The sequence below is a fragment of the Scyliorhinus canicula genome, chromosome 13 (genome assembly GCF_902713615.1).
Source record: "Scyliorhinus canicula chromosome 13, sScyCan1.1, whole genome shotgun sequence".
NCBI classification, from domain to species: domain Eukaryota; kingdom Metazoa; phylum Chordata; class Chondrichthyes; order Carcharhiniformes; family Scyliorhinidae; genus Scyliorhinus; species Scyliorhinus canicula.
In genome coordinates, this window is record NC_052158.1 from 14990102 (window position 1) to 15013251 (window position 23150).

At 47.6% G+C, this 23150-nt stretch overlaps 1 protein-coding gene across 1 annotated transcript; it reads right to left on the reverse strand.

Moving 5' to 3' along the window:
- Nucleotides 1-290: 290 nt before the first annotated feature.
- Nucleotides 291-18385, reverse strand: LOC119975975 (E3 ubiquitin-protein ligase TRIM39-like). Its single transcript, XM_038815976.1, has 5 exons — nt 17839-18385; nt 15527-15757; nt 12172-12194; nt 7914-8029; nt 291-1083 (listed from the first exon to the last, which is right to left on the reverse strand). The coding sequence occupies exons 1-5, from the start codon at nt 17929-17931 to the stop codon at nt 560-562; spliced, it is 987 nt and encodes a 328-aa protein (XP_038671904.1). The 5' UTR covers nt 17932-18385; the 3' UTR covers nt 291-559.
- Nucleotides 18386-23150: the final 4765 nt, after the last annotated feature.

Sequence of the window (23150 nt, forward strand, 5' to 3'; positions counted from 1 at the left end):
ACACGGACTCAAAACGTCAGCTCTGTTTCTCTCTCCACAGACCCTGACGGACCTGCTGAGTATTTTCAGCACTTTCTGTTTTTAATTTCGGGTCTCCAGCATCTGCAGTATTTTTCTTTTACTTTTAATGTTACATTTGGATACCTAGCTTGAGAAGATTGAGGGATAACCTGGTGTTTTTAATGTTGAATGTATTTAATTGTGTAGGTAGGGGGAAACTATTTCCCCTGGTTGGCTTGGGGAGGGGTGGGGGGGGGGGGGGGGGGGGGTTGCGGTTGGCACATGGGGAGCGTGAAGGGCAAGGGGGCCGAATCTGAAAAATAGAGCGAGGCCTGTCAGAGGTGATGTCAGGAAGCACTTCATCAAAGGGTAAAGGAAAACTCAAAATGTTGTTGAGTCTGGAGGATCCATGGGAACTTTCAAAACTGATAGTTTTTTATGTTAGGTAAGTGGACTAAAGAATGGGATGCCAAGTAGAATTAAGATAAAGATCAACCACGGTGTGACTGAATGGTGGAACAGGCTCTGAGGGGTTGAATGGCCACCTCCTATTCCCACCTTAAACACGCAAGGTAACCAGTTTCAGCGAGTCCATTTTACAGCCAGTGTAGAAATAGGGATAGAGTTCCTCAGTGAAGGTGTCAGTGAAAGTGAAGAGGTGGGACAAGTCATCGGCATTGTAAAAGGACACCTGCCCCATCTCATAATCCAAGTAAACTCCGATCCTCTGGGGCTTGATGCTCAGGCGTAGAGGAGTGTGAGGTGAGGTGAGGGCCGCGTATTTCTCGCCGGACCTCCTCAGGGCCCAGATACCTGCCTTGGGCGTCGGCTTGGTGTTCTCCTTCCTGATAATGGACGCTGTGGCCACCCCCACCGCCCACTCCCAGTTCATCCTCACCCTCACCTCCCAGTAGTTCCTCCCCGACGCGAATCCCTCTGAGCTCAGTGCGCAGAGGCAGCGGCCGAAGCTGGCTGGGCATCTCGAGGTCTGCTTCCCACTCCCGGCACGCAGGCTCCTGCAGTCGGCAGACAGGCGGAGGTGTGGGTGTGCTGTCTTGGCATTGAGCACCAGCGCTGCTGGAACTGAAGCAGACGATGGTTAATAATAATAATGATGTGGAGATAGGGCAGCACGGTGGCCTAGTGGTTAGCACAAACGCCTCACGGCGCTGAGGTCCCAGGTTCGATCCCGGCTCTGGGTCACTGTCCGTGTGGAGTTTGCACGTTCTCCCCGTGTCTGCGTGGGTTTCGCCCCCACAACCCAAAAATGTGCAGAGTAGGTGGATTGGCCACGCTAAATTGCCCCTTAATTGGAAAGAATAATTGGCTAATCTAAATTTATAAAAAAAAAAAAAAAAAAATGATGTGGAGATGCCGGCGTTGGACTGGGGTGAGCACAGTAAGAAGTCTTACAACACCAGGTTAAAGTCCAACAGGTTTGATTCAAACACGAGCTTTCGGAGCGCAGCTCCTTCCTCAGGTGAACCTCAGGAATTCACCTGAGGAAGGAGCTGCGCTCCGAAAGCTCGTGTTTGAATCAAACCTGTTGGACTTTAACCTGGTGTTGTAAGACTTCTTACTGCAATAATAATAATAACAGATGACTGCTCGGCAGGTAAACAGGGAGAACAACAGAACTTTGTATTGTGCACTAACGCCAAACAAATAGCATCACTCCCGCTCCTTCCCCACATACACTCAATGTATGGGAATGCAGAGATTGCAGAGGAGAGGGGTGTACACCAGGTGACCAATTTGGCTGCCCACCTGTGCCGCTATCATCCCACCCCTCAGCTTCCTGCCAGTGATCGTAGAAGGTTTTATTAACCGGTTTTATTAACCGGTACACAAGTCTCCCTCCATCTACCCAACGGCACGGCCAGGGGTGGATTAACCATTAAGCAAAATAAGCACGTGCTTAGGGCATCAAGGGAAGGGGGCACCACAGAAATTTTCCATAGCCGAATTTACCATGGTCCATGGTCCATATGGTGCAGTACTGCAAATGGTGCAGCTGAACCAGGATCCGCAAAAAGGGGCCCCCACATTAAATGAAAAAATTACATACAGATATATACAATAATAACAAGTACACTCAGAGAGTGCAGACCTCCGCCAAGGGTTATGAAATCGAAGGAAAAAAAAATCCCCCCCCCCACATAAATGAAAGCAGTTTCATTCATACGTGCGCCATAAGTTCAGTGCAACAAAAAATGTAAAAACAAGATTCAGTCATGCTGAACTTTATAAAATAATTGTAGAAGACAATATTGAGTGTGCCTTTCCAAATGTAGACATTGGCTTTCGTATATTTTTAACATTAATGGTCACAAATTGCTCAGCTGAGCGTTCATTTCCTCAGTTGAAGTATATTAAAAATCCCATCAGAACAACTATGCAACAAGGCAGGCTGGATGCCGTATCTCTATTAAGTACAGAAGCAGATGTGTTACATAAGATTAGTTTTGAGGATCTGATCAAAGACTTTGCAATTAAAAAAAGTAGGAGAAAACTTTTCAAATATAAATAAAGTGGAAGTATACAAAAATAAACATTATTTTCCGTCTTACTGTAAGTTTTGTTTAATTTCGATAAATAAAATTTTATTTTATGGTTTATTATTGTTTATATTTTGAATTACATATATATGGGGGCACCAAAATCTTTTAAGTGCTTAGGGCCTCTAAGGGTCTTAATCCGGCCCTGGTCACGGCAACCAAATTCACCCAGTTTAATTTGACAGCAAAGTGAAGTCCGGATCCCAGGGGCCACTTTAACCAGGTGCAGGAGTGCAAAATGGACAATAGCCAATTGTCACATGCACCACCCAAGTCTCGGGGGACATTGGTAGAAAAGAATCTTGGGCGTGGAGTACCCCCGGTGATCAGCTCCCTTGTATTAATCCAGAGAACCCAAATTCTCTGCCAAATTTTGAAGGGATCAAATCATAGACCTTAGACCTGTGCATTGGTAGAAAAGAATCACTGCGCCACCGTGCTGCCGATCGTCTAGTTCTTGACTGGTTAAAGTATTCGTGGCAACCAGGGGATTTTCACAGTAACCTCATTACAGTGTTACTGTAAGCCTACTTGTGACAATAATAAAGGTTATTATTATTATATTATAAAATAATAAATACTGTGACCCCTGGTTCTGGACATACATGTGTGGTAAAGATAACTAGAAGAAGTAGAAATATATTACAAACTACTAATACTGATAAATTATCCTCGAGCTACTGCAAGTATGACTATCCACTAACACGACTATCTCCCCACTCCGAGGTACAGAGTCATGTGGTAGACTTACACTGCCATCTGCTGGTCGGAGGTCATTTACATCATTATATACATGACTGCTTATGCATATGATCACATCCCCTTTCCTTTGGAAATGTAACTATTTACACAGTCCATCACAAATTCAGTCTCTCAGGTTTCCGTCTTTGTCTTGTTGGTCTCCTGGGCAGTGGTTGAACTTGTGACCATGTTTCATTTTCATTAGTTGTTGCAGTTGTTTCTTGCTGTTCTTCTTGACTTTGTGCATTTGTACTTTGTTCTGGCTCTGCATGCTGAATTGTATCTGTTTCAACTGTCTTCGGATTGCTCACAATGTCAATTGCTTACAAAAGGTTGCTGAACCTTCAGCAGAGCTTTCCAGTTTCTCCTTAAGACTGTGCCATCATCAGTGACGATCAGATACAAATGAAGACCTGCCTATTGCAGTACCTTTGCATACTTTGACCATCTGTTCCCATCTGAATTTTCCAGTCCGACTGTGTCATCTGCTTGCAATGGTTGGAGCCTTCTTATTGATTTGTCGTAAAATCCCTTTTGCCTTCTTTTTTGAAAGATCAGTTTCCTCTCTAATCTTCAATTAACTGGTTCTTTCAGCAGTTTGAACTGAAACTTCCTACAGTGTGCACAGTTTTTCACCATTACTTGAATATCGTGGTTGATGCCGGCCAATAAACTGTATCCCTGCCTCTATGTGATATTGTCAACACCAAATTGACATTTGGCTTTCTTCAACTTTAAGCCAATCTTTTTAATGCCCCTTGAGAAGCTTTTCCGTCATGTTCTTCTCGTGCTAATCCCCAGACGATAATTTTTTTTTGTTAAAGAGTACCCAATTCATTTTTTCCAATTAAGGGGCAATTGACCATGACCAATCCACCTACCTCGCCTACACATCTTTGGATTTTAGGGGCGAAACCCACACGAACATGGGGAGAATGTGAAACTCCACACGGACAGTGACCCTAGTGCCTACTCCCTACTCCCAAGTGCCCTTCATAGATTTTTTAAAAATATATAAATTTAGAATACCCAATTCATTTTTTCCAATTACGGAGCAATTTAGCGTGGCCAATCTACCTCGCCTGCACATCTTTGGATTGTGGGAGCGAAACCCACGCGAACACGGGGAGAATGTGCAAACTCTACACGGACAGTGACCCAGAGATGGGATCGAACCTGGGACCTCAGCGCCGTGAGGCAGCAATGTTAACCACTGCGCCACCATGTTGCCCTATCCCAGACGATTATGTTGTCAACATATACTCTGACTCCTGGAATCCCTTCAAGATGTGTTCCATGGCACAATGGAAATTTTAGATGCATAAATTATACTAAATGGCATCCTTAAGAAACAATATCACCTGAATGGAGTGTTGAAAGTACACAGCTTTGTGCTTCCCTTGTCTAACTTGAGCTGCCATAAACCTTGTGAAGTGTCTAACTTACTAACATGTTGCTCCTGACGCCTCATGTGTGATTTCTTCCCTCTTCTTTGGGGTCCTTACAGATTCTTAGATCGTTATTTCTCTTCTTAACGCAGACCATAGAGTTTACCCAATCTGTAGGTCTTCTATGTGTTTGATTACGCCTAAGGCCATCATCCTTTCTAGCTCTCTTTCAACTGGATTCGATACGTGAAAGGTAATGTGCCAAAGCTTTGGAATAACCCAGGAAAAGTAATGTGCCACAGCTTTGAAATAACCAGGAAAGGTAAGTGCCACAGCTTTGAAATAAGCCAGGAAATTCCTTCAGTATGGAATCTAGAAATGAATTTTGTCCGGTTAACACACAGTCTGCACGGTAAACTCGCTTAACCAGCTCAAGTACTTCACACACTTCCACTCCAAGTAGAGATTCACATTCCACCTCCACAATGGAATATTTTACTGTGTGAACTATGTTCTTCACAGTTACATCGAGCTCGCATGCTCCTAGCACAGTAATTTCATTTCTGTTGTAGTCTTTCAGTCGTACTGCTTTAACACTTGCGGTTTAATTCTCAGCTCTTTTAAATCTGACAAACTGATGAGGTTGGCCCTCGCTCCCGTGTCAAGTTTGAAGTTAATTAATGTGTCATTATTCATTAATGGAACTGTCCATTTGTCTTTTGGAGTATTTGCGTTTACTTCACTATTACTGCAAATAGTCATGAAAGCATCATCATTCTGCATGCCTTGACTATCCTTGTCCTCACTCAAAATCATGTCAATGAAGAACTTGTATCCAAGCGGCATACTTCCTCTGCCATGTTGATCGATTTTGCTTGTTCCACTATTTTACTGGTAAAGCATTGCTTAGCAAAATGACTTTTGCCTTGACATTTGGAGCACATCTTCCCAAACGCTGGACAATGTTGATTGCCGCATCGCTTGCATGAAATGGAGGAATCGGTCGGTAGTTTAAAATGGCCGCTGGAGGACAGCACGGTGGCACAGTGGGTTAGCCCTGCTGCCTCACGGCGCCGAGGTCCCAGGTTCGATCCTGGCTCTGGGTCACTGTCCGTGTGGAGTTTGCACATTCTCCCCATGTTTGCGTGGGTTGCGCCCCCACAACCCAAAAAGATGTGCAGGGTAGGTGGATTGGCCAAGCTAAATTGCCCCTTAAATGGAAAAAATTAAGTGGGTACTCGGAAAAAAAATTTTTTAATGGCCGCCGGTGCTGGGACCACGATTTATACTCCAGTGCGTCACTATTCGAATGGCGGTAGCTGCCTCTCCTATCTTATCGCCAAAATATTTGAGATTCAAAGCACTAATCTGCTGTGTAGCTAGCTCGCTGTAATGACAATTTTGATAGCATCATCAAGCTGAAGCTCATTTTCTCTTAACAGCCCCTCGCGTACCTTGTCGTTACAAATCCCGAACATGATCTGATCGCGGATCATCGACGCTTTTAGGGTAGCAAAATTACACAACTGTGCCTTCAATTGCAAATCGATCAGAAAACTATCAAACGATTTGCCCGCCCTCTGGGTGTGCATGCAAAATATGTAGCGTTCGAACATCTCATTTTCTTTGGAGTGCAATGCCAATCAAATTGCTTTACAACTTCCTCAAAGTTCTTGCTATCCGCCTCTCTATCGAAAACGAATGTATTAAATATTTCTACCGCTTGTCAACCTGCTACAGTGAACAGCAACGCTATGCACCTCGCATCAGGCTGTGCCGCAGACCAAAGGCAGCAACGTAAGTGTGAATTGCTGTTTGAATACACACCAATTCTCATCGACATTACCAGTGACTCAAAGCTGGTGTGGTGCCTTCAGACCTTCCATCCTGGACTTCAGCGCATTGAGTACTATTTGCCAGTAATTCACGAGGTTAGAACATAGAACATACAGTGCAGGAGGCGGCCATTTGAAAAATAAAAGGAAAATCGCTTAGTGTCACAAGTAGGCTTCAAATGAAGTTACTGTGAAAAGCCCCTAGTCGCCACATTCTGGCGCCTGTTCGGGGAAGCTGGTACGGGGATCGAACCATTCTGCTGGCCTTCCTTGGTCTGCTTTAAAAGTCAGCTCTTTAGCCCTGTGCTAAACCAGCCCCTAAGGGGACACTAAGGGGACAACAGGGGCTCCCCTTGGGCACTAAGGGCAATTTAGCATGGCCAATCCACCTAACCTGCACATCTTTGGACTGTGGGAGGAAACCGGAGCACCTGGATGAAACCCAGGCAGACACGGGGAGAATGTGCAAACTTTGCACAGACAGTGACCCAGCAGGGAATCGAACCTGGGACCCTGGCGCTGTGAAGCCACAGTGTTAACCACTATGCTACCGTGTTGCCCTTTAAGTTAGTAGAAGATATTTTCTTTTTTACTTTCTTCTTATTCGTAGTTATCTTTAGCTGTTCGGATCTTCAAAGAATCTTCCTTTCTTACTAGATCTTCAGACCTGGTACCATATTACGTTCTGGTGTTTGGCCAGTAGGAATGATGCACAGTAGAACGTCTAGTTCTTTGTTAAAGTATTTTATTATAAAATAAATGATGGGTAAAGATAACTAGAAGAAATATATTAGAAACTACTAATACTGATAAATTATCCTCAGCTACTGCAAGTATGACTATCTACTAACTCGACTATCTCCCAACTCCTCGAGGTACAGAGTCACATGGTAGATTTACACTGCCACCTGCTGTTCGCAATGGTTTACATAATTAAATACACGATTGCTTATGCATATCATCAGAGGGGTCTTGACAGGTTGGAGGTGGAAAGGGTGTTTCTTCTTGTGGGAGAATCTAGAACTAGGGGATCTCTGTTTAAAAATAAGGGGCTGACGTTTAAGATGGAGATGAGCAGAGTTTGGTGAGTCTCTGGAACTCTCTTCCACGAAAGGTGGGGGAAGCAGAGTCTGTGAATATTCTTAAGTCCGGGTTGGATAGATTCTTGATGAGTAGGGATGAAAGGGTATCAGGAGTTGGTGGAATGCAGATTTGAGGTCAGCGTCGGATCTGCCATGACCTTATTAAAAGGTGGAGCAGGCTCGAGGGGCTAAATGGCCTCCTCCAGCTCCTCGCTCGTCTGCTCACAACATCCTGCAACAGTTGCCTGTGCCAACACACTCTACCCCCACCCAGCCCATGCCAGCAACAGAATGAAGGCCCAAATTTACCTGTCCTGATTTCCTTCAGCATCCGTCTCCAGACCACATACTGCAGAGGTCCACTGAACTCCCCCAAAGTCAGAGCCACTGGAAGCCTGGTGGGACTCTGATAATCAACACCAGACCTGGGCAAACATTGGAAATCGTTTAGTTATCAAGTTCAAGTTATTAAATGCTTAGTGTGTGGTGGGTGGTTGGGGGGTAATGTTAACACTTGCCGGCTGTAAAATGGAAGGGTTGGGGGGTTGAAGTGAAAACAACGAGTGGGGTGGGTAAAGGGGCTACCCCCGTTTCCGGGTGGGTAACAGGGACTCCCCCCCATTTCCGGGTGGGTAACAGGGTTTCCCCCCGTTTCCGGGTGGGTAACAGGGTCTCCCCCCGTTTCCGGGTGGGTAACAGGGTCTCCCCCCGTTTCTGGGTGGGTAACAGGGTCTGCCCCGTTTCCGGGTGGGTAACAGGGTCTCCCCCCCGTTTCCGGGTGGGTAACAGGGTCTGCCCCGTTTCCGGGTGGGTAACAGGGTCTCCCCCCCCCCCGTTTCCGGGTGGGTAACAGGGTCTCCCCCCGTTTCCGGGTGGGTAACAGGGTCTCCCCCCGTTTCCGGGTGGGTAACAGGGTCTCCCCCCGTTTCCGGGTGGGTAACAGGGTCTGCCCCGTTTCCGGGTGGGTAACAGGGGCTCTCCCCCGTTTCCGGGTGGGTAACAGGGTCTCCCCCCGTTTCCGGGTGGGTAACAGGGTCTCCCCCCCATTTCTGGGTGGGTAACAGGGTCTCCCCCCGTTTCCGGGTGGGTAACAGGGTCTCCCCCCATTTCCGGGTGGGTAACAGGGTCTCCCCCCGTTTCCGGGTGGGTAACAGGGTCTCCCCCCGTTTCCGGGTGGGTAACAGGGTCTCCCCCCGTTTCCGGGTGGGTAACAGGGACTCCCCCCGTTTCCGGGTGGGTAACAGGGTCTCCCCCCGTTTCCGGGTGGGTAACAGGGTCTCCCCCCGTTTCCGGGTGGGTAACAGGGTCTCTCCCCCGTTTCCGGGTGGGTAACAGGGTCTCTCCCCCGTTTCCGGGTGGGTAACAGGGTCTCCCCCCGTTTCCGGGTGGGTAAGAGGGTCTCCCCCCATTTCCGGGTGGGTAACAGGGTCTCCCCCCGTTTCCGGGTGGGTAACAGGGTCTCCCCCCGTTTCCGGGTGGGTAACAGGGTCTGCCCCGTTTCCGGGTGGGTAACAGGGTCTCCCCCCGTTTCCGGGTGGGTAACAGGGTCTCCCCCCGTTTCCGGGTGGGTAACAGGGTCTCCCCCCCGTTTCGGATGGGTAACAGGGTCTCCCCCCGTTTCCGGGTGGGTAACAGGGTCTCCCCCCCGTTTCCGGGTGGGTAAAAGGGTCTCCCCCGTTTCCGGGTGGGTAACAGGGTCTCCCCCCGTTTCCGGGTGGGTAACAGGGGCTCCCCCGTTTCCGGGTGGGTAACAGGGTCTCCCCCCGTTTCCGGGTGGGTAACAGGGTCTCCCCCCGTTTCCGGGTGGGTAACAGGGTCTCCCCCCGTTTCCGGGTGGGTAACAGGGTCTCCCCCCATTTCCGGGTGGGTAACAGGGTCTCCCCCCGTTTCCGGGTGGGTAACAGGGTCTGCCCCGTTTCCGGGTGGGTAACAGGGTCTCCCCCCGTTTCCGGAGGGGGTAACAGGGTCTCCCCCCGTTTCCGGGTGGGTAACAGGGTCTCCCCCCGTTTCCGGGTGGGTAAAAGGGTCTCCCCCGTTTCCGGGTGGGTAACAGGGGCTCCCCCGTTTCCGGGTGGGTAACAGGGTCTCCCCCCGTTTCCGGGTGGGTAACAGGGTCTCCCCCCGTTTCCGGGTGGGTAACAGGGTCTCCCCCCCGTTTCCGGGTGGGTAACAGGGGGCCCCCTCTGTTTTTATGCCTGCCCCAGTTACACTGAAAACAGTTGCCAATCCTGGCAAGCGTTCAAATGCACATTGGTCACAATGAGTTGTGGTGAGCCGGTGGGAAGTTACATAACCTGAAGAAGGGAAAGAACAAGCTGTGGTTTTGGGTGCGGCAGTGGGGTCAGCAGTGAATTCTGCTAGATAACCAAATCACTAGGTCGGATAGCAAATGGGTGAAGGGAAGGACATAAAGAGAATTAGTGTGAGAACAAGAGAGTGAGCGAGAGAGGAAGTGGCACAAGAACGAGTGGGCGAATGAGAGTGTAAGCGAGAGAATGAAGTGTGTGAGAGAGGGAATGGGTTGAGTATGTTTTATTGAAAACCTGGATGGCTACATTTGTGTTTACATAATGCCTTTAACATGCCAAACATTCTTTGGGTTTACATCACTCAACCTATGGTAGTTGTGCTTTCAGCTTGCCTGGGCCCTGGGCTTTGGAATTCCCTCTCAAAACCTCTCCACTTCCTCACATCACTTTCCAACTTGAAGACACGTTTTAAACCTACCTGACCTAATATCATCTTCTGCGACTTACGTGTCGAATTTTGTTCGATAAAGCTCCTGTGAAGCACCTTGGGATGATTTACCTCATTAACGGTGCTATATTAATGCAAGTTGTTGTTAATGCCCGACAGGGTTTGACATCGAATCACTTTCGGAGCTATTAGGGTTGACCAAATGTTTGGGTTTTGGGTTGTTGAGGAGGCAGAGGTGAGGGGAGGCGCAGGGAAGGAATATTCCAGAACTTGACTGAAGGCATGGCAACCAGTAGCAGAGCGAAGGGATTGAGGGACACACATGCCCACAGACTGGGTCAGAATTGGCAGAGTGCTGAGATTAGCCGCTAGTTTTACGTTACCCCATGGTAGCCCACGGCTCAAGTGAAATCCTAAGATGGCTGCTGAATCCCCAGTGAGGCGTGATTCAAAGTGAGGCGACCAGCGGAATGTCACCTCGTGGTTCCTGGTCTCCCTCAAGAACGTGGACCAAGCCCCCAGGGTCACGCCCAGGTGGGGCTGAAAGATTCAAGCTCCTCCCGCTGTACAAACTTACAGCAGGGCCTTTCCTTATCGGTCCCCAAAATGGGGCCACCCTCTGCTCTGTAGCACAAGGAAACCAGCCACCATAGCCGTGAGGCAGAATGTCAGGCAGCAGCGAATCCGCTCTACGCCACCTCCCAATCGTATTTTCAAAACTGTCGGAGCAACAGCAGCAATTTGTCTTTCCTTTGCGCCTTTTAAAGTAACACCTGACTGGAGCTATTATCAAATATTTGGCACAAAAGGAGACATTATATCAGATGATAAAAAGCTTGGTCAACGAGTAGGACTTTAAGGGGGAAAAGCGAAGCAAAGGCATCCCGAGGGGAAATTCCGGAGCTGGCTGCCAAGGCTGGGACGAACGAAATCAGGGGTGCCGCACCAAGCGGCTGGTGTTCGAGAAAACAGTCGGCACGGCGGCACAGTGGTTAGCACTGTTGCCTCACAGCGCCAGAGACCCGGGTTCGATTCCGGCCTCAGGCGACTATCTGTGTGCAGAGTCTGCACGTCCCCCCCCCCCCCCCCCCCCCCCCCCCCCCCCCCGCCGTGTGTGCGTGGGTTTCCTCCGGGTGCTCCGGTTTCCTCCCACAGTCCAAGCATGTGCAGGTTAGGTGGATTGGCCATGCTAATAGTGTCCATAAAGTTTAGGTGGGGGTGACTGGGTTACGGGGATGGGGTGGAGACGTGGGCTTAGGTCGGGTGCTCTTTCCAAGGGCTGGTGCAGAATCGATGGGCCGAGTGGCCTCCTTCTTCACTGTAAATTCTATGAATGTCTACATCTATGAACACAGGGTCCCCAGAGGGTTTGGAGAGCTGGAGGAGATTCCAGAGATGGGGGAAGGGCGAGGCAGTGGAAGGGTCTGGAAACAAGCGTGGGGATTTAAACGCTGTATCAAGGTTAAACTGGGAGCCAGTGGTAGGTCTGTGAGAACAAAGGGGTGATGGGGGGGGGAATGGAAACTGGTGACACCAGGACCTATAAGAAGATACTCAATATCGGGGCATGGGGATGTTGGTTAAAGATGTCAAGGTTTCATGGATCATTTCAAGGAGATGGGAAAGGTAGATCAGAAAGGTGAGCAAGTAGATTTGTGAAGTGAATTTGAGAGATTAACGTCGAGACATGGCTACCCCAGGTGGGGGAAGGAACTGAATATACAAGAGACTGGAATTGCAAGAGGGCAATGATTCAGAGGGTTGTGGGGCTGGAGCAGGTTTTAAAGCTGGAGAGGAGTCAAGCCATGGAGGGATCGGGATAGAAGGGTGCACACATCAGCTAAGTATAGAGAAAACAAATAGGACATACCATTTGATGTTGGACCTCATATCCTAGAATAAAAAGAGGAGCGAATGTTAGAATGAAACTCCCAGAGGGAGAGGGACGGAAATGCAAAAACAAAATGCTGCAGAAGCAGCAAATCTGAAATTAAAGAAGCAGAAAACTCGGGAAATGGTCAGCTGGCAGGCATCTTGGTGTGGGGGGAGGGGGAGGAACGGAGTTAATGACTGGGCTCCGATACTGTGCCCTAAAGTCAGGGGTTCTGCCCACAAGTCGTCAGCCTGAGGGCAGCAGGGTGGCGCAGTGGTTAGCACTGCTGCCTCGCGGCGCCGAGGTGCCAGGTTCGATCCCGGCTCTGGGTCACTGTCCGTGTGGAGTTTGCACATTCTCCCCGTGTCTGCGTGGGTTTCGCCCCCACAACCCAAAAGATGTGCAGGGTAGGTGGATTGGCCACGATAAATTGCCCCTTAATTGGAAAAAAAATGAATTGGGTACTCTAAATTTTTTTAAAAATGATGTCAACCTGAAAAGTTGGTAGGAATGTCGGTGTGAAGCTGACTGGACATCAGACCATAGCGCGGACTGTGGGCGGGCAGAACAGGCAGCCAGTGGCCCTTCTCTCCCTCACCGGGAAGGAAGCCCCACCCTTGGGAGCTGCTGGCCAATCCACTTGACATTTTAAAGGAAATATCATCCATGGGCTGTGGGGGGTCGCTGGTGAGTCCAGCATTTCTTTCCCATCCCTATTTGCCCTTGGCAAGGTGCTGGTGCTGGAGGTGGGATGGAGGGATTGTGGTAAGAGGTACTGCGATGGCTGATTACCTCATTCTGGTGTACGAGGCCAGGACGAGTTCAGTTCAAAGAGGCACGTAGGACACAGCTGACCAAGTCAAGGGTGAGCCGGTTGATTGAAAGGCTGGAGGAAGGGTGTGAGCACTGTGGGAAGGGTACATCCAATCACAGGCCTATGTTCTGGTCTTGCCCAAAGTTGGAGAAGTTTTGGGGTCATTCTTCAGCATCATGTTGCCGATCTTACATGTGGACTTGGAACCCAATCCCCCAGGGATCATATACAGGGTATCAGACCTGCCGGAGTTGCAGGCAGGTGCGGGGGTGGGTGTGTTAGCCTTCGCCTCGCTGATTGTTCGAAGGCAGGTCCAACTGGGGTGGAGGTCACCTTCCCCGCCCTCTGATTCGCTGAGGCTCGGGGATTTAATGGAGTTCCTGGGCGGGACTCTCCGAAATGGAGGCAGAGTGTTCGTGGCGTCATGAACCCCGTCGCGTTTCACGGCGGCACGAAACAGGCGCGGTTACTACCGATTCTGGCCGCACGGCACTGGAGCAGTTCACGCCGCGCCAACCTCCCTTCCCGGCACCAACTGGGCGCCGCGCTAACCCGCGAAAGTGCAGGGGACTTCCTCAATGCGCCGGCTCCGATGCAACATGGCGTGGGGGTTCAGGGGCTGGCTGCATAATAAAATAGGGCCGGGGCTGGAGAGGCCGGCCCGCCGATCGATGGGCCCCGATCGTGGGCCAGACCCCATCGGAGGCCCCCCCCGCGGTGAAGGATCGCTTTTCCCCGCCCCACAGGCCGCCCCCCCCCGACCCTACGCGCAGAGTTCCCGCCGGCTGTGAGCAGGTGTGGCCGGCACCGGTGGGACTCTGCCGTTTCTGCGCGGCTGCTCGGCCCATTGAGGCCGGAGAATCGGCGGCCCGGCCAAACGCGCCGGCGGAAATGGCTGCGTCGGACTGGCGCCACGGGAAAAAATGGCGCAGGCGGCGAATCTCCCATATGGCGCGGCATGGGAGAATCCCGCCCAATGTGTTTGGAAAAGGGAAGATTCGCCTTCACGGGGACGAGTGAGGGGTTCCACAACAGATAGGGTCTGTTTATAATTATATTTTGGAGAGCTGGTCATCACTAGTGGGTGGGGGGTGGGGTTGTGGTGGCATTTCAGTGTAAATGTGGTGTTCTGTGATTGTTAAAATTTGAATAAAAATATTCTTTTAAAGAAAGAGGTGATGGTGAGCTGCCGTCTTGAACCACTGCAGGCCCTGAGATGTAGGTACACCCAAAGCGCTGATAGGGAGGGAATGCCAGGATTTTGACCCAGCGATAGTGAAGGAACGGCGATATATTTCCAAGTCACGATGGTGAGTGACAATGGCACAGTGGTTAGCACTTCTGTCTCACGTCCCCAAGTTCGATCCCGGCCCTGGGCCACTGTCCGTATGGAGTTTGCACATTCTCCCCATGTCTGTGAGGGTTTCACCCCCACAACCCAAAGACGTGCAGGGTAGGTGGATTGGCCACGCTAAATTACCCCCTAATTGGAAAAAAAAAATTGGGTACTCTTAAAAACAAAAAGGATGGTGAGTGACTTGGAGGGGAAGCTCCAGCTGGAGGGGTTCCCAGGTATCTGCTGCTCTTGTCCTTCTAGATGGTAGCGGTTGTGGGTTTGGAAGGTGCTGCCTGAGGAACCTTGGTGAGTTGCTGCAGTGCATCTTGTAGATGGTACACATGGCTGCTACTGTTCATCGGTTATGGAGAGAGTGAATGTTTGTGGAAGGGGGAACAAGCAAGCGGGGCTGCTTTGTCTTGGATGGTGTTGAGCTTCTGGAGTGTTGTTGGAGCTGCACTCATCCAGGCGAGGGGGCAGTATTCCATTACACTCTGTGACAGGTAGATGATGGACAGGCTTTGGGGAGTCGAGGCGAGTGACTCACTGTAGGATGTCTAGCCTTTGACCTGCTCTAGAAGCCATAATATTTATATGGTTAATCCAGTGTCTGTTCAATGGTAACCCCCAGGATGTAGATAGTTGGGAATTCAGTGATCGCAATGCCATTAAATCTCAAGGGGCGATAGTTAGATCCTCTCTTGTCAGAGATGGTGATCGCCCGACACCCATCCTTAACTGCCCCAGAGACGGCGTTGGTGAGCCGCCTCCCGGAGGCGCTGTAGTCCATGCGGTGCAGGTACACCCATTGTGTTTGCGAGGGAGGTTTGAACGACTGGATTGCTGATCCAGTGATCGTCCCACTTCGTCACCTGATTGGTTACGCTTTCAGGTCAGTGACCTTTCCTGTCTCACCTGAGAGCGCTAACAGCATGGAGGTGAGCACCCCTCCTGTGAACAGCAACACCCTTTCCCCACCCCTACAATCCCAGTGCTGCGCTGAAGTTTGGTAGCCGAGTCACTGGAGTGAAAGTTGAGCCCTCAGCGTTCTGACTCAGAGCACTATCCAGTAATGCATGGCTGGAACCTCGCCAGCTGTTTGTGTACCGAGACTCAATTGTCGAGTTGAGCCGTTATTATTGCTGTTAAGCCTTTAACAGGTTATGATTAGTGGGTTATTTACAATGTAGGTATGCTGATACCTGAAGTAATTCCGCCTCTTGCAGGGCCAGCAAATTCTCAACGTTGCTGATTGTTTGATCAATAGCGGCCAAGTCTTTTGAAATTTTTGTCATGTTGCCCTCTATTTCTTGTGACACCGCCTTTTGCTTTTCTTCAAGCCTTGCTATCAGGGCTGCCTCTTCGCTCCTGATGAACTGCTGCAATTCCGCAAACTCGGAGGTGATGTTCTCCCGGAGGCCTTCGACATATTTCTGAGGGAGTTCAACTTTATTCTATTATGGGTTCATTAAGGTTTTTTAAAAAAATAAACATATTTTTCTTAAAGGCATTTTACATATATACACATGAAAATATCAGAGGAACAACACCAACATGAGCAGAAATCACTGGCCCCCAATACCACCCCCCCCCCCCCCCCCCCCACCACCACGCTGACCCCTCATTTCACCTTGAAGAGATCAATGAATGGTTTCCCCTCCTCCAACCCCCAGGAGGCGAGCTTGACCTTCTCCAAACTCAGGAATTCTGCAAGGTCGCTTATCCGCTCCCCAAAATACTCCATCCCTACCCACCGCCATCCCCGGAACCTCACGTCTAGCCCTGCCCGCACAAACCTTTGATTGTCACATATTGGCGCCCACAACGACATGCCCTCTCACCCGAAATGTTGCCGACACTGGCTCCACACCCATAACACCGAAACCACCACAACGGCTCACAGAGTACCGGAGCGGCAAGAACGGAAGGGGCGCCAACAACAGTGCCCTCAGACTCATCCCACTTCGCGATGCCGCCTCCAGATCGACTCCTGCTCCACAGCCCATTCCCTCACCATTGCGATATTCGCCACCCAGTAATAATTCTTCAAACTTGGCAACACCCTCTACCCGTCCCAAACAAACCCCCAAATGATCCCAGTTACCTTCCTAAAAAAAAGGAACTTGGGAACAAAGGTGAGGAGGTTCTGGAACACGAACAAGAACCTGGGCAGCAGTGTAATTTTAACCGTCTGCACGCGCCCAGCCAGTGACATTGGCAACACATCCCACCCCTTCAAATCCACCTTCATCCCCCTCCACCAGTTCAATTCATGTAACTGCACCCAACTCCGTGCTACCTGGATTCTTAGATACCAAAAACTCGCCTCCACCACCCAGAACGGCAACTCCCCTAACCTCTGAGCAATCAAACCTAGGGGTGAATGTGAAACCCATTCAATGCACCTTACCCTCACCGAGGTGTGGTCATGCTCACCAATATATTGTAACACTTGCCTTCCTCTTTACAACTATCAACGTCACTCTTTTCCATTCCACGTGCTCCTTAAAAACATGCACACTAATCTGCCTCAGCCACTCCCTGCACGGCCACAGCTCCACATTCTCACCACTCTCTGGGTGAAGACATTCCTCTCGGGATTCCTAATTTATCGAATTTCTTGGTGGCTATCATATTGAGGTGTTCTCTGACGTCACCCCCCCCCCCCCCTCCCCCCTCCCCACCACTGCCCACGCCCCCTCTATCAAAGTCCTGTCACAATCTTAAAGACCTTTGTTGGATCAAAGATAATTTTTTGAACAATGAATTCATTGGCGTGTCCCCCGTTCACTCTGATCATTGTAATCCGTGTTCCACTAGAGAATCTTTATCCGTCACTTGTTAATGCGTTACTGCTATTGGGGATTGAAATCGGTCAGGTGCGCGGGGACACAAAACCAACAGATTGCTGCCCATCCATGTGGTGATATGCATCACTGTAAATACACAAGGGGTTAATGTAAATACACTACAGCTAAGTAAACACTAGAGGGAGCACCAGAGACAGCATGCATGCAGACAGACAGCGAATGAACACTTAGAATAGGACACGACCAATAGGCTGTCAAGACACCCAGAGGTGACACTACCACAAGGGGGCATTTAAACAACCCACATAAAAGGACAGGGCACACATGCTCTTTCTCTTTCCACAGGCGACACTCAGAGAGAAGGACAGGGGCAGATCAGGAAGCATCACACCCACCACATGGCTTAGAGCAGACTGGTTAGTTAGACTGAGTTACTATAGTTAGATTAGCAGGAGAGCCGAACTCAAGTAGGAGAATTGTTAACTGTTCAATAAATGTGTTAAACCTATCTCCACGTCTGAACCTTCCTTTGTCAGAGCATACATCAAGGAAGCAGCTGATGCTACATGAAGAAGCAGAACACAACAATTCACCCTCCCGATATTGGGTTTTACGAGAACTGGCATGGCTGAATGTTGGACGGGATGGAGACAGGCAACCGTTGCAATTCCACTCATTTTATCGACTCGATTCCAACATCTTACCTTCACTTCCACCCGGTTAGCTTCCTCTATACCCTGGCATTGGTGAAGGTAATCCTTGCGCGTCCGAAGAGAATCTCGTTTATTCCGTAACATTTCCTGGATCAGAATGAATGCAGTTTTTTTTTTAAATTCGTTCGCGGGATGTGGGCGCCATTGGCTGGCTCAGTATTTTATTGCCCATCCCCAAATGCCCTTCAACTGAGCGGCTTGCGGGGCCATTCATGAGTGGACCAGATGGGTTTAGAAACACAACCGACAATGGCTTTCATGGTCATCATCTGACCTTTTTAAAAAAAAAAGTCAAATTTCACCACAGCCATGGTGGGATTCGAACCCAGGTGTGCAGGGTATTGCCCTGGGTCTATGGATTACTAGTCCAGTGACAAGCCACTACACCATTGTCTTAACCAGGCATTGTTATGGGTTGAAATATGCCATAAGAGGGGCGTAAGATACACGGAATCAAACCTACCACTCATTATATTCTTCACCTGATCCCTTCAATGTAAGGAACTGACAATTTTCTCTCCTACTTTTCTTTCTCGTTTCTCCCCCTCCCATTTATTTCACTCTTTCCTTATTTTCTCTTTCTTATCTTTCACTTTTTTCTCGAGTTATTTATCTCTCATTTTACAGAATACCTTTTCACTCATTACTCTCAATCCTTCCTCTACTTTTTCCCTTAACTCTTGTGCTATTTTATTTCTTTCGATTTCATTTACTTCTCTCTTTTTTTCTCCTTGTCTCACTTCCCTCCCATTTCTTTATTTCAGATTTGGAACATAGAACATAGAACAGTACAGCACAGAACAGGCCCTTCGGCCCTCAATGTTGTGCCGAGCAATGACCACCCTACTCAAACCCACGTATCCACCCTATACCCGTAACCCAACAACCCCCCCCCCCCCCAACCTTACTTTTATTAGGACACTACGGGCAATTTAGCATAGCCAATCCACCTAACCCGCACATCTTTGGACAGTGAGAGGAAACCGGAGCACCCGGAGGAAACCCACGCACACACGGGGAGGACGTGCAGACTCCGCACAGACAGTGACCCAGCCGGGAATCGAACCTGGGACCCTGGAGCTGTGAAGCATTTATGCTAACCACCATGCTACCGTGCTGCCCTTTCATTCTTTCTCTCTCATGCCTTCTGTTTCATTTCTCCCTCCCATTTTTATCCTATCTTTCTGTTAGATCTTTTTCATTCTCATTTCTTTCTCACTCACTGCATTGCTTACTCGCATATTTCTCTTCAGTTTTTCTCTTTCCCTTGCATTTCCCTCTCACTTCCTTTACATGCTCATTTTTTCCTCTCACATTCACTCAGTCTCTCATATATTCGGATTTCTTTCTCTCCTTCGTAACTTTCCCTCGCTTCATTACCTCTTCTTTCTTGTCTGATTTATTTCTCCCTTCTCTTCGTTTTTCTCATCTCTTTCTATTATTTTTCACTTCTCCATTTCCTACACTAGCATCTTTCTGTCTCTCGTATCTTCCTCCGTTAAGACCTTTCTCAATGTTCCGCTCATTGTTCTCTCCTCTATTCACTCCCTCATTGTTTCTCACTTGCTTCTTATTCCTTTCATCTCTCTCTCTCTTCCATCCTCTCTGTCCCTCTTTCTGTTTCATTCCATTCCTTCTCAGTTCTCTGAGTCCCTCTCTCTCCAACTCTCTTCCTGCCGTCTCCTCGCTCTTGCTGCCTTCTCCTGGCTCTCCCCTCCCTGCCTTGTCGCTTTCCTCTCTCTCTCCATGCCTTCTCTTCTCTCTCTGCCTTCTCCTCTCTTTCTGCCTTCTCCTCTTCCTCCCTCCTTGCCTTCTCCTCTCTCTCTTCTCTTCCCTTCTCCTCTTCCCACTCCCCCTCTCTCTGCCTTTTCCTCTCTCTCACACTGCCTTTTCAACTCTCTCTCTGCCTATTCCACTCTCTCTCTCTCGGTCTTCTAATAATAATTATTAATGTCACAAGCAGGCTAACTATAAAAATCCCCTAGTCGCTACGTTCCGGCGCCTGTTTGGGTACACAGGTGGACCTGAATACACAGTCAGTGACTAAATGCAGACAGAGATCACACAGTCAGTTATTAAATACAGAGTCATCACACAGTCAGTGATTAAATACAGTCAGTGATTAAATACAGACAGTGATCACACAGTCAGTGATTAAACACAGACAGTGATCACACAGTCAGTGATTAAATACAGAGTGATCACACAGTCAGTGATTAAATACAGACAGTGATCACACAGTCAGTGATTAAATACAGAGTGATCACACAGTCAGTGATTAAATACAGAGTGATCACACAGTCAGTGATTAAATACAGACAGTGATCACACAGTCAGTGATTAAATACAGACAGTGATCACACAGTCAGTGATTAAATACAGAGTGATCACACAGTCAGTGATTAAATACAGACAGTGATCACACAGTCAGTGATTAAATACAGACAGTGATCACACAGTCAGTGATTAAATACAGAGTGATCACACAGTCAGTGATTAAATACAGAGTGATTACACAGTCAGTGATTAAATAGAGACAGTGATCACACAGTCAGTGATTAAATACAGACAGTGATCACACAGTCTGTGACTAAATACAGACTGATCACACAGTCAGTGATTAAATACAGACAGACATCACACAACAGGGATTAAATACAGAGTGATCACAGTCAGTGATTAAATACAGAGTGATCACACAGTCAGTGATTAAATACAGAGTGATCACACAGTCAGTGATTAAATACAGACAGTGATCACACAGACTGATTAAATACAGACAGTGATCACACAGTTAGTGATTAAATACAGACAGTGATCACACAGTCAGTGATTAAATGCAGAGTGATCACACAGTCAGTGATTAAATACAGACAGTGATCACACAGTCAGTGATTAAATACAGAGTGATCACACAGTCAGTGATTAAATACAGACAGTGATCACACAGCCTGTGATTAAATACAGTCAGTGATCACACAGTCAGTGATTAAATACAGACAGTGATCACACAGTCAGTGATTAAATACAGACAGTGATCACACAGTCAGTGATTAAATACAGACAGTGATCTCACAGTCAGTGATTAAATACAGACAGTGATCACACAGTCAGTGATTAAATACAGACAGTGATCACACAGTCAGTGATTAAATAGACAGACATCACACAGACAGGGATTAAATACAGAGTGATCACACAGTCAGTGATTAAATACAGACAGTGATCACACAGCCTGTGATTAAATACAGTGATCACACAGTCAGTGATTAAATACAGAGTGATCACACAGTCACTGATTAAATACAGACAGTGATCACACAGTCAGTGATTAAATACAGACAGTGATCACACAGTGATTAAATACAGACAGTGATCACAGTCAGTGATTAAATACAGAGTGATTAAATACAGACAGTGATCACACAATCAGTGATTAAATACAGACAGTAATCACAGTCAGTGATTAAATACAGAGTGATCACACAGTGATTAAATACAGACAGTGATCACACAGTCAGTGATTAAATACAGAGTGATCACACAGTCAGTGATTAAATAGACAGTGATCACACAGTGATTAAATACAGACAGTGATCACACAGTCAGTCATTAAATACAGACAGTGATCACACAGTCAGTGATTAAATACAGACAGTGATCACACAGTCAGTGATTAAATACAGAGTGATCACACAGTGATTAAATACAGACAGTGATCACACAGTCAGTGATTAAATACAGACAGTGATCACACAGTCTGTGATTAAATACAGACAGTGATCACACAGTCAGTGATTAAATACAGAGTGATCACACAGTCAGTGATTAAATACAGCGTGACCACACAGTCAGTGATTAAATACAGACAGTGGTCACACAGTCAGTGATTAAATACAGACAGTGATCACACAGTCAGTGATTAAATACAGACAGTGATCACACAGTCAGTGATTAAATACAGACAGTGATCACACAGTCAGTGATTAAATACAGACAGTGATCACACAGTCAGTGATTAAATATAGCGTGATCACACAGTCAGTGATTAAATACAGAGTGATCACACAGTCAGTGATTAAATACAGACAGTGATCACACAGTCAGTGATTAAATACAGACAGTGATCACACAGTCTATGATTAAATACAGACTGATCACACAGTCAGTGATTAAATACAGACAGACATCACACAGACATGGATCTAATACAGAGTGATCACACAGTCAGTGATTAAATACAGAGTGATCACACAGTCAGTGATTAAATAGAGACAGTGATCACACAGTCAGTGATTAAATACAGGCAGTGATCACACAGTCAGTGATTAAATACAGACAGTGATCACACAGTCAGTGATTAAATACAGACAGTGATCACACAGTCAGTGATTAAATACAGACAGTGATCACACAGTCAGTGATTAAATACAGACAGTGATCACATAGCCAGTGATTAAATACAGAGTGATCACACAGTCAGTGATTAAATACAGACAGTGATCACACAGACTGATTAAATACAGAGTGATCACACAGTCAGTGATTAAATACAGACAGTGATCACACAGTCAGTGATTAAATACAGAGTGATCACACAGTCAGTGATTAAATACAGAGTGATCACACAGTCAGTGATTAAATACAGACAGTGATCACACAGACTGATTAAATACAGAGTGATCACACAGTCAGTGATTAAATACAGAGTGATCACACAGTCAGTGATTAAATACAGAGTGATCACACAGTCAATGATTAAATACAGACAGTGATCACGCAGACAGGGAGTAAATACAGACAGTGATCACACAGTCAGTGATTAAATACAGACAGTGATCACACAGTCAGTGATTAAATACAGAGTGATCACACAGTCAGTGATTAAATACAGAGTGATCACACAGTCAGTGATTAAATACAGACAGTGATCACACAGTCAGTGATTAAATACAGACAGTGATCACACAGTCAGTGATTAAATACAGACAGTGATCACACAGTCTATGATTAAATACAGACTGATCACACAGTCAGTGATTAAATACAGACAGACATCACACAGACATGGATCTAATACAGAGTGATCACACAGTCAGTGATTAAATACAGTGATCACACAGTCAGTGATTAAATAGAGACAGTGATCACACAGTCAGTGATTAAATACAGGCAGTGATCACACAGTCAGTGATTAAATAGAGACAGTGATCACACAGTCAGTGATTAAATACAGACAGTGATCACACAGTCAGTGATTAAATACAGACAGTGGTCACACAGTCAGTGATTAAATACAGACA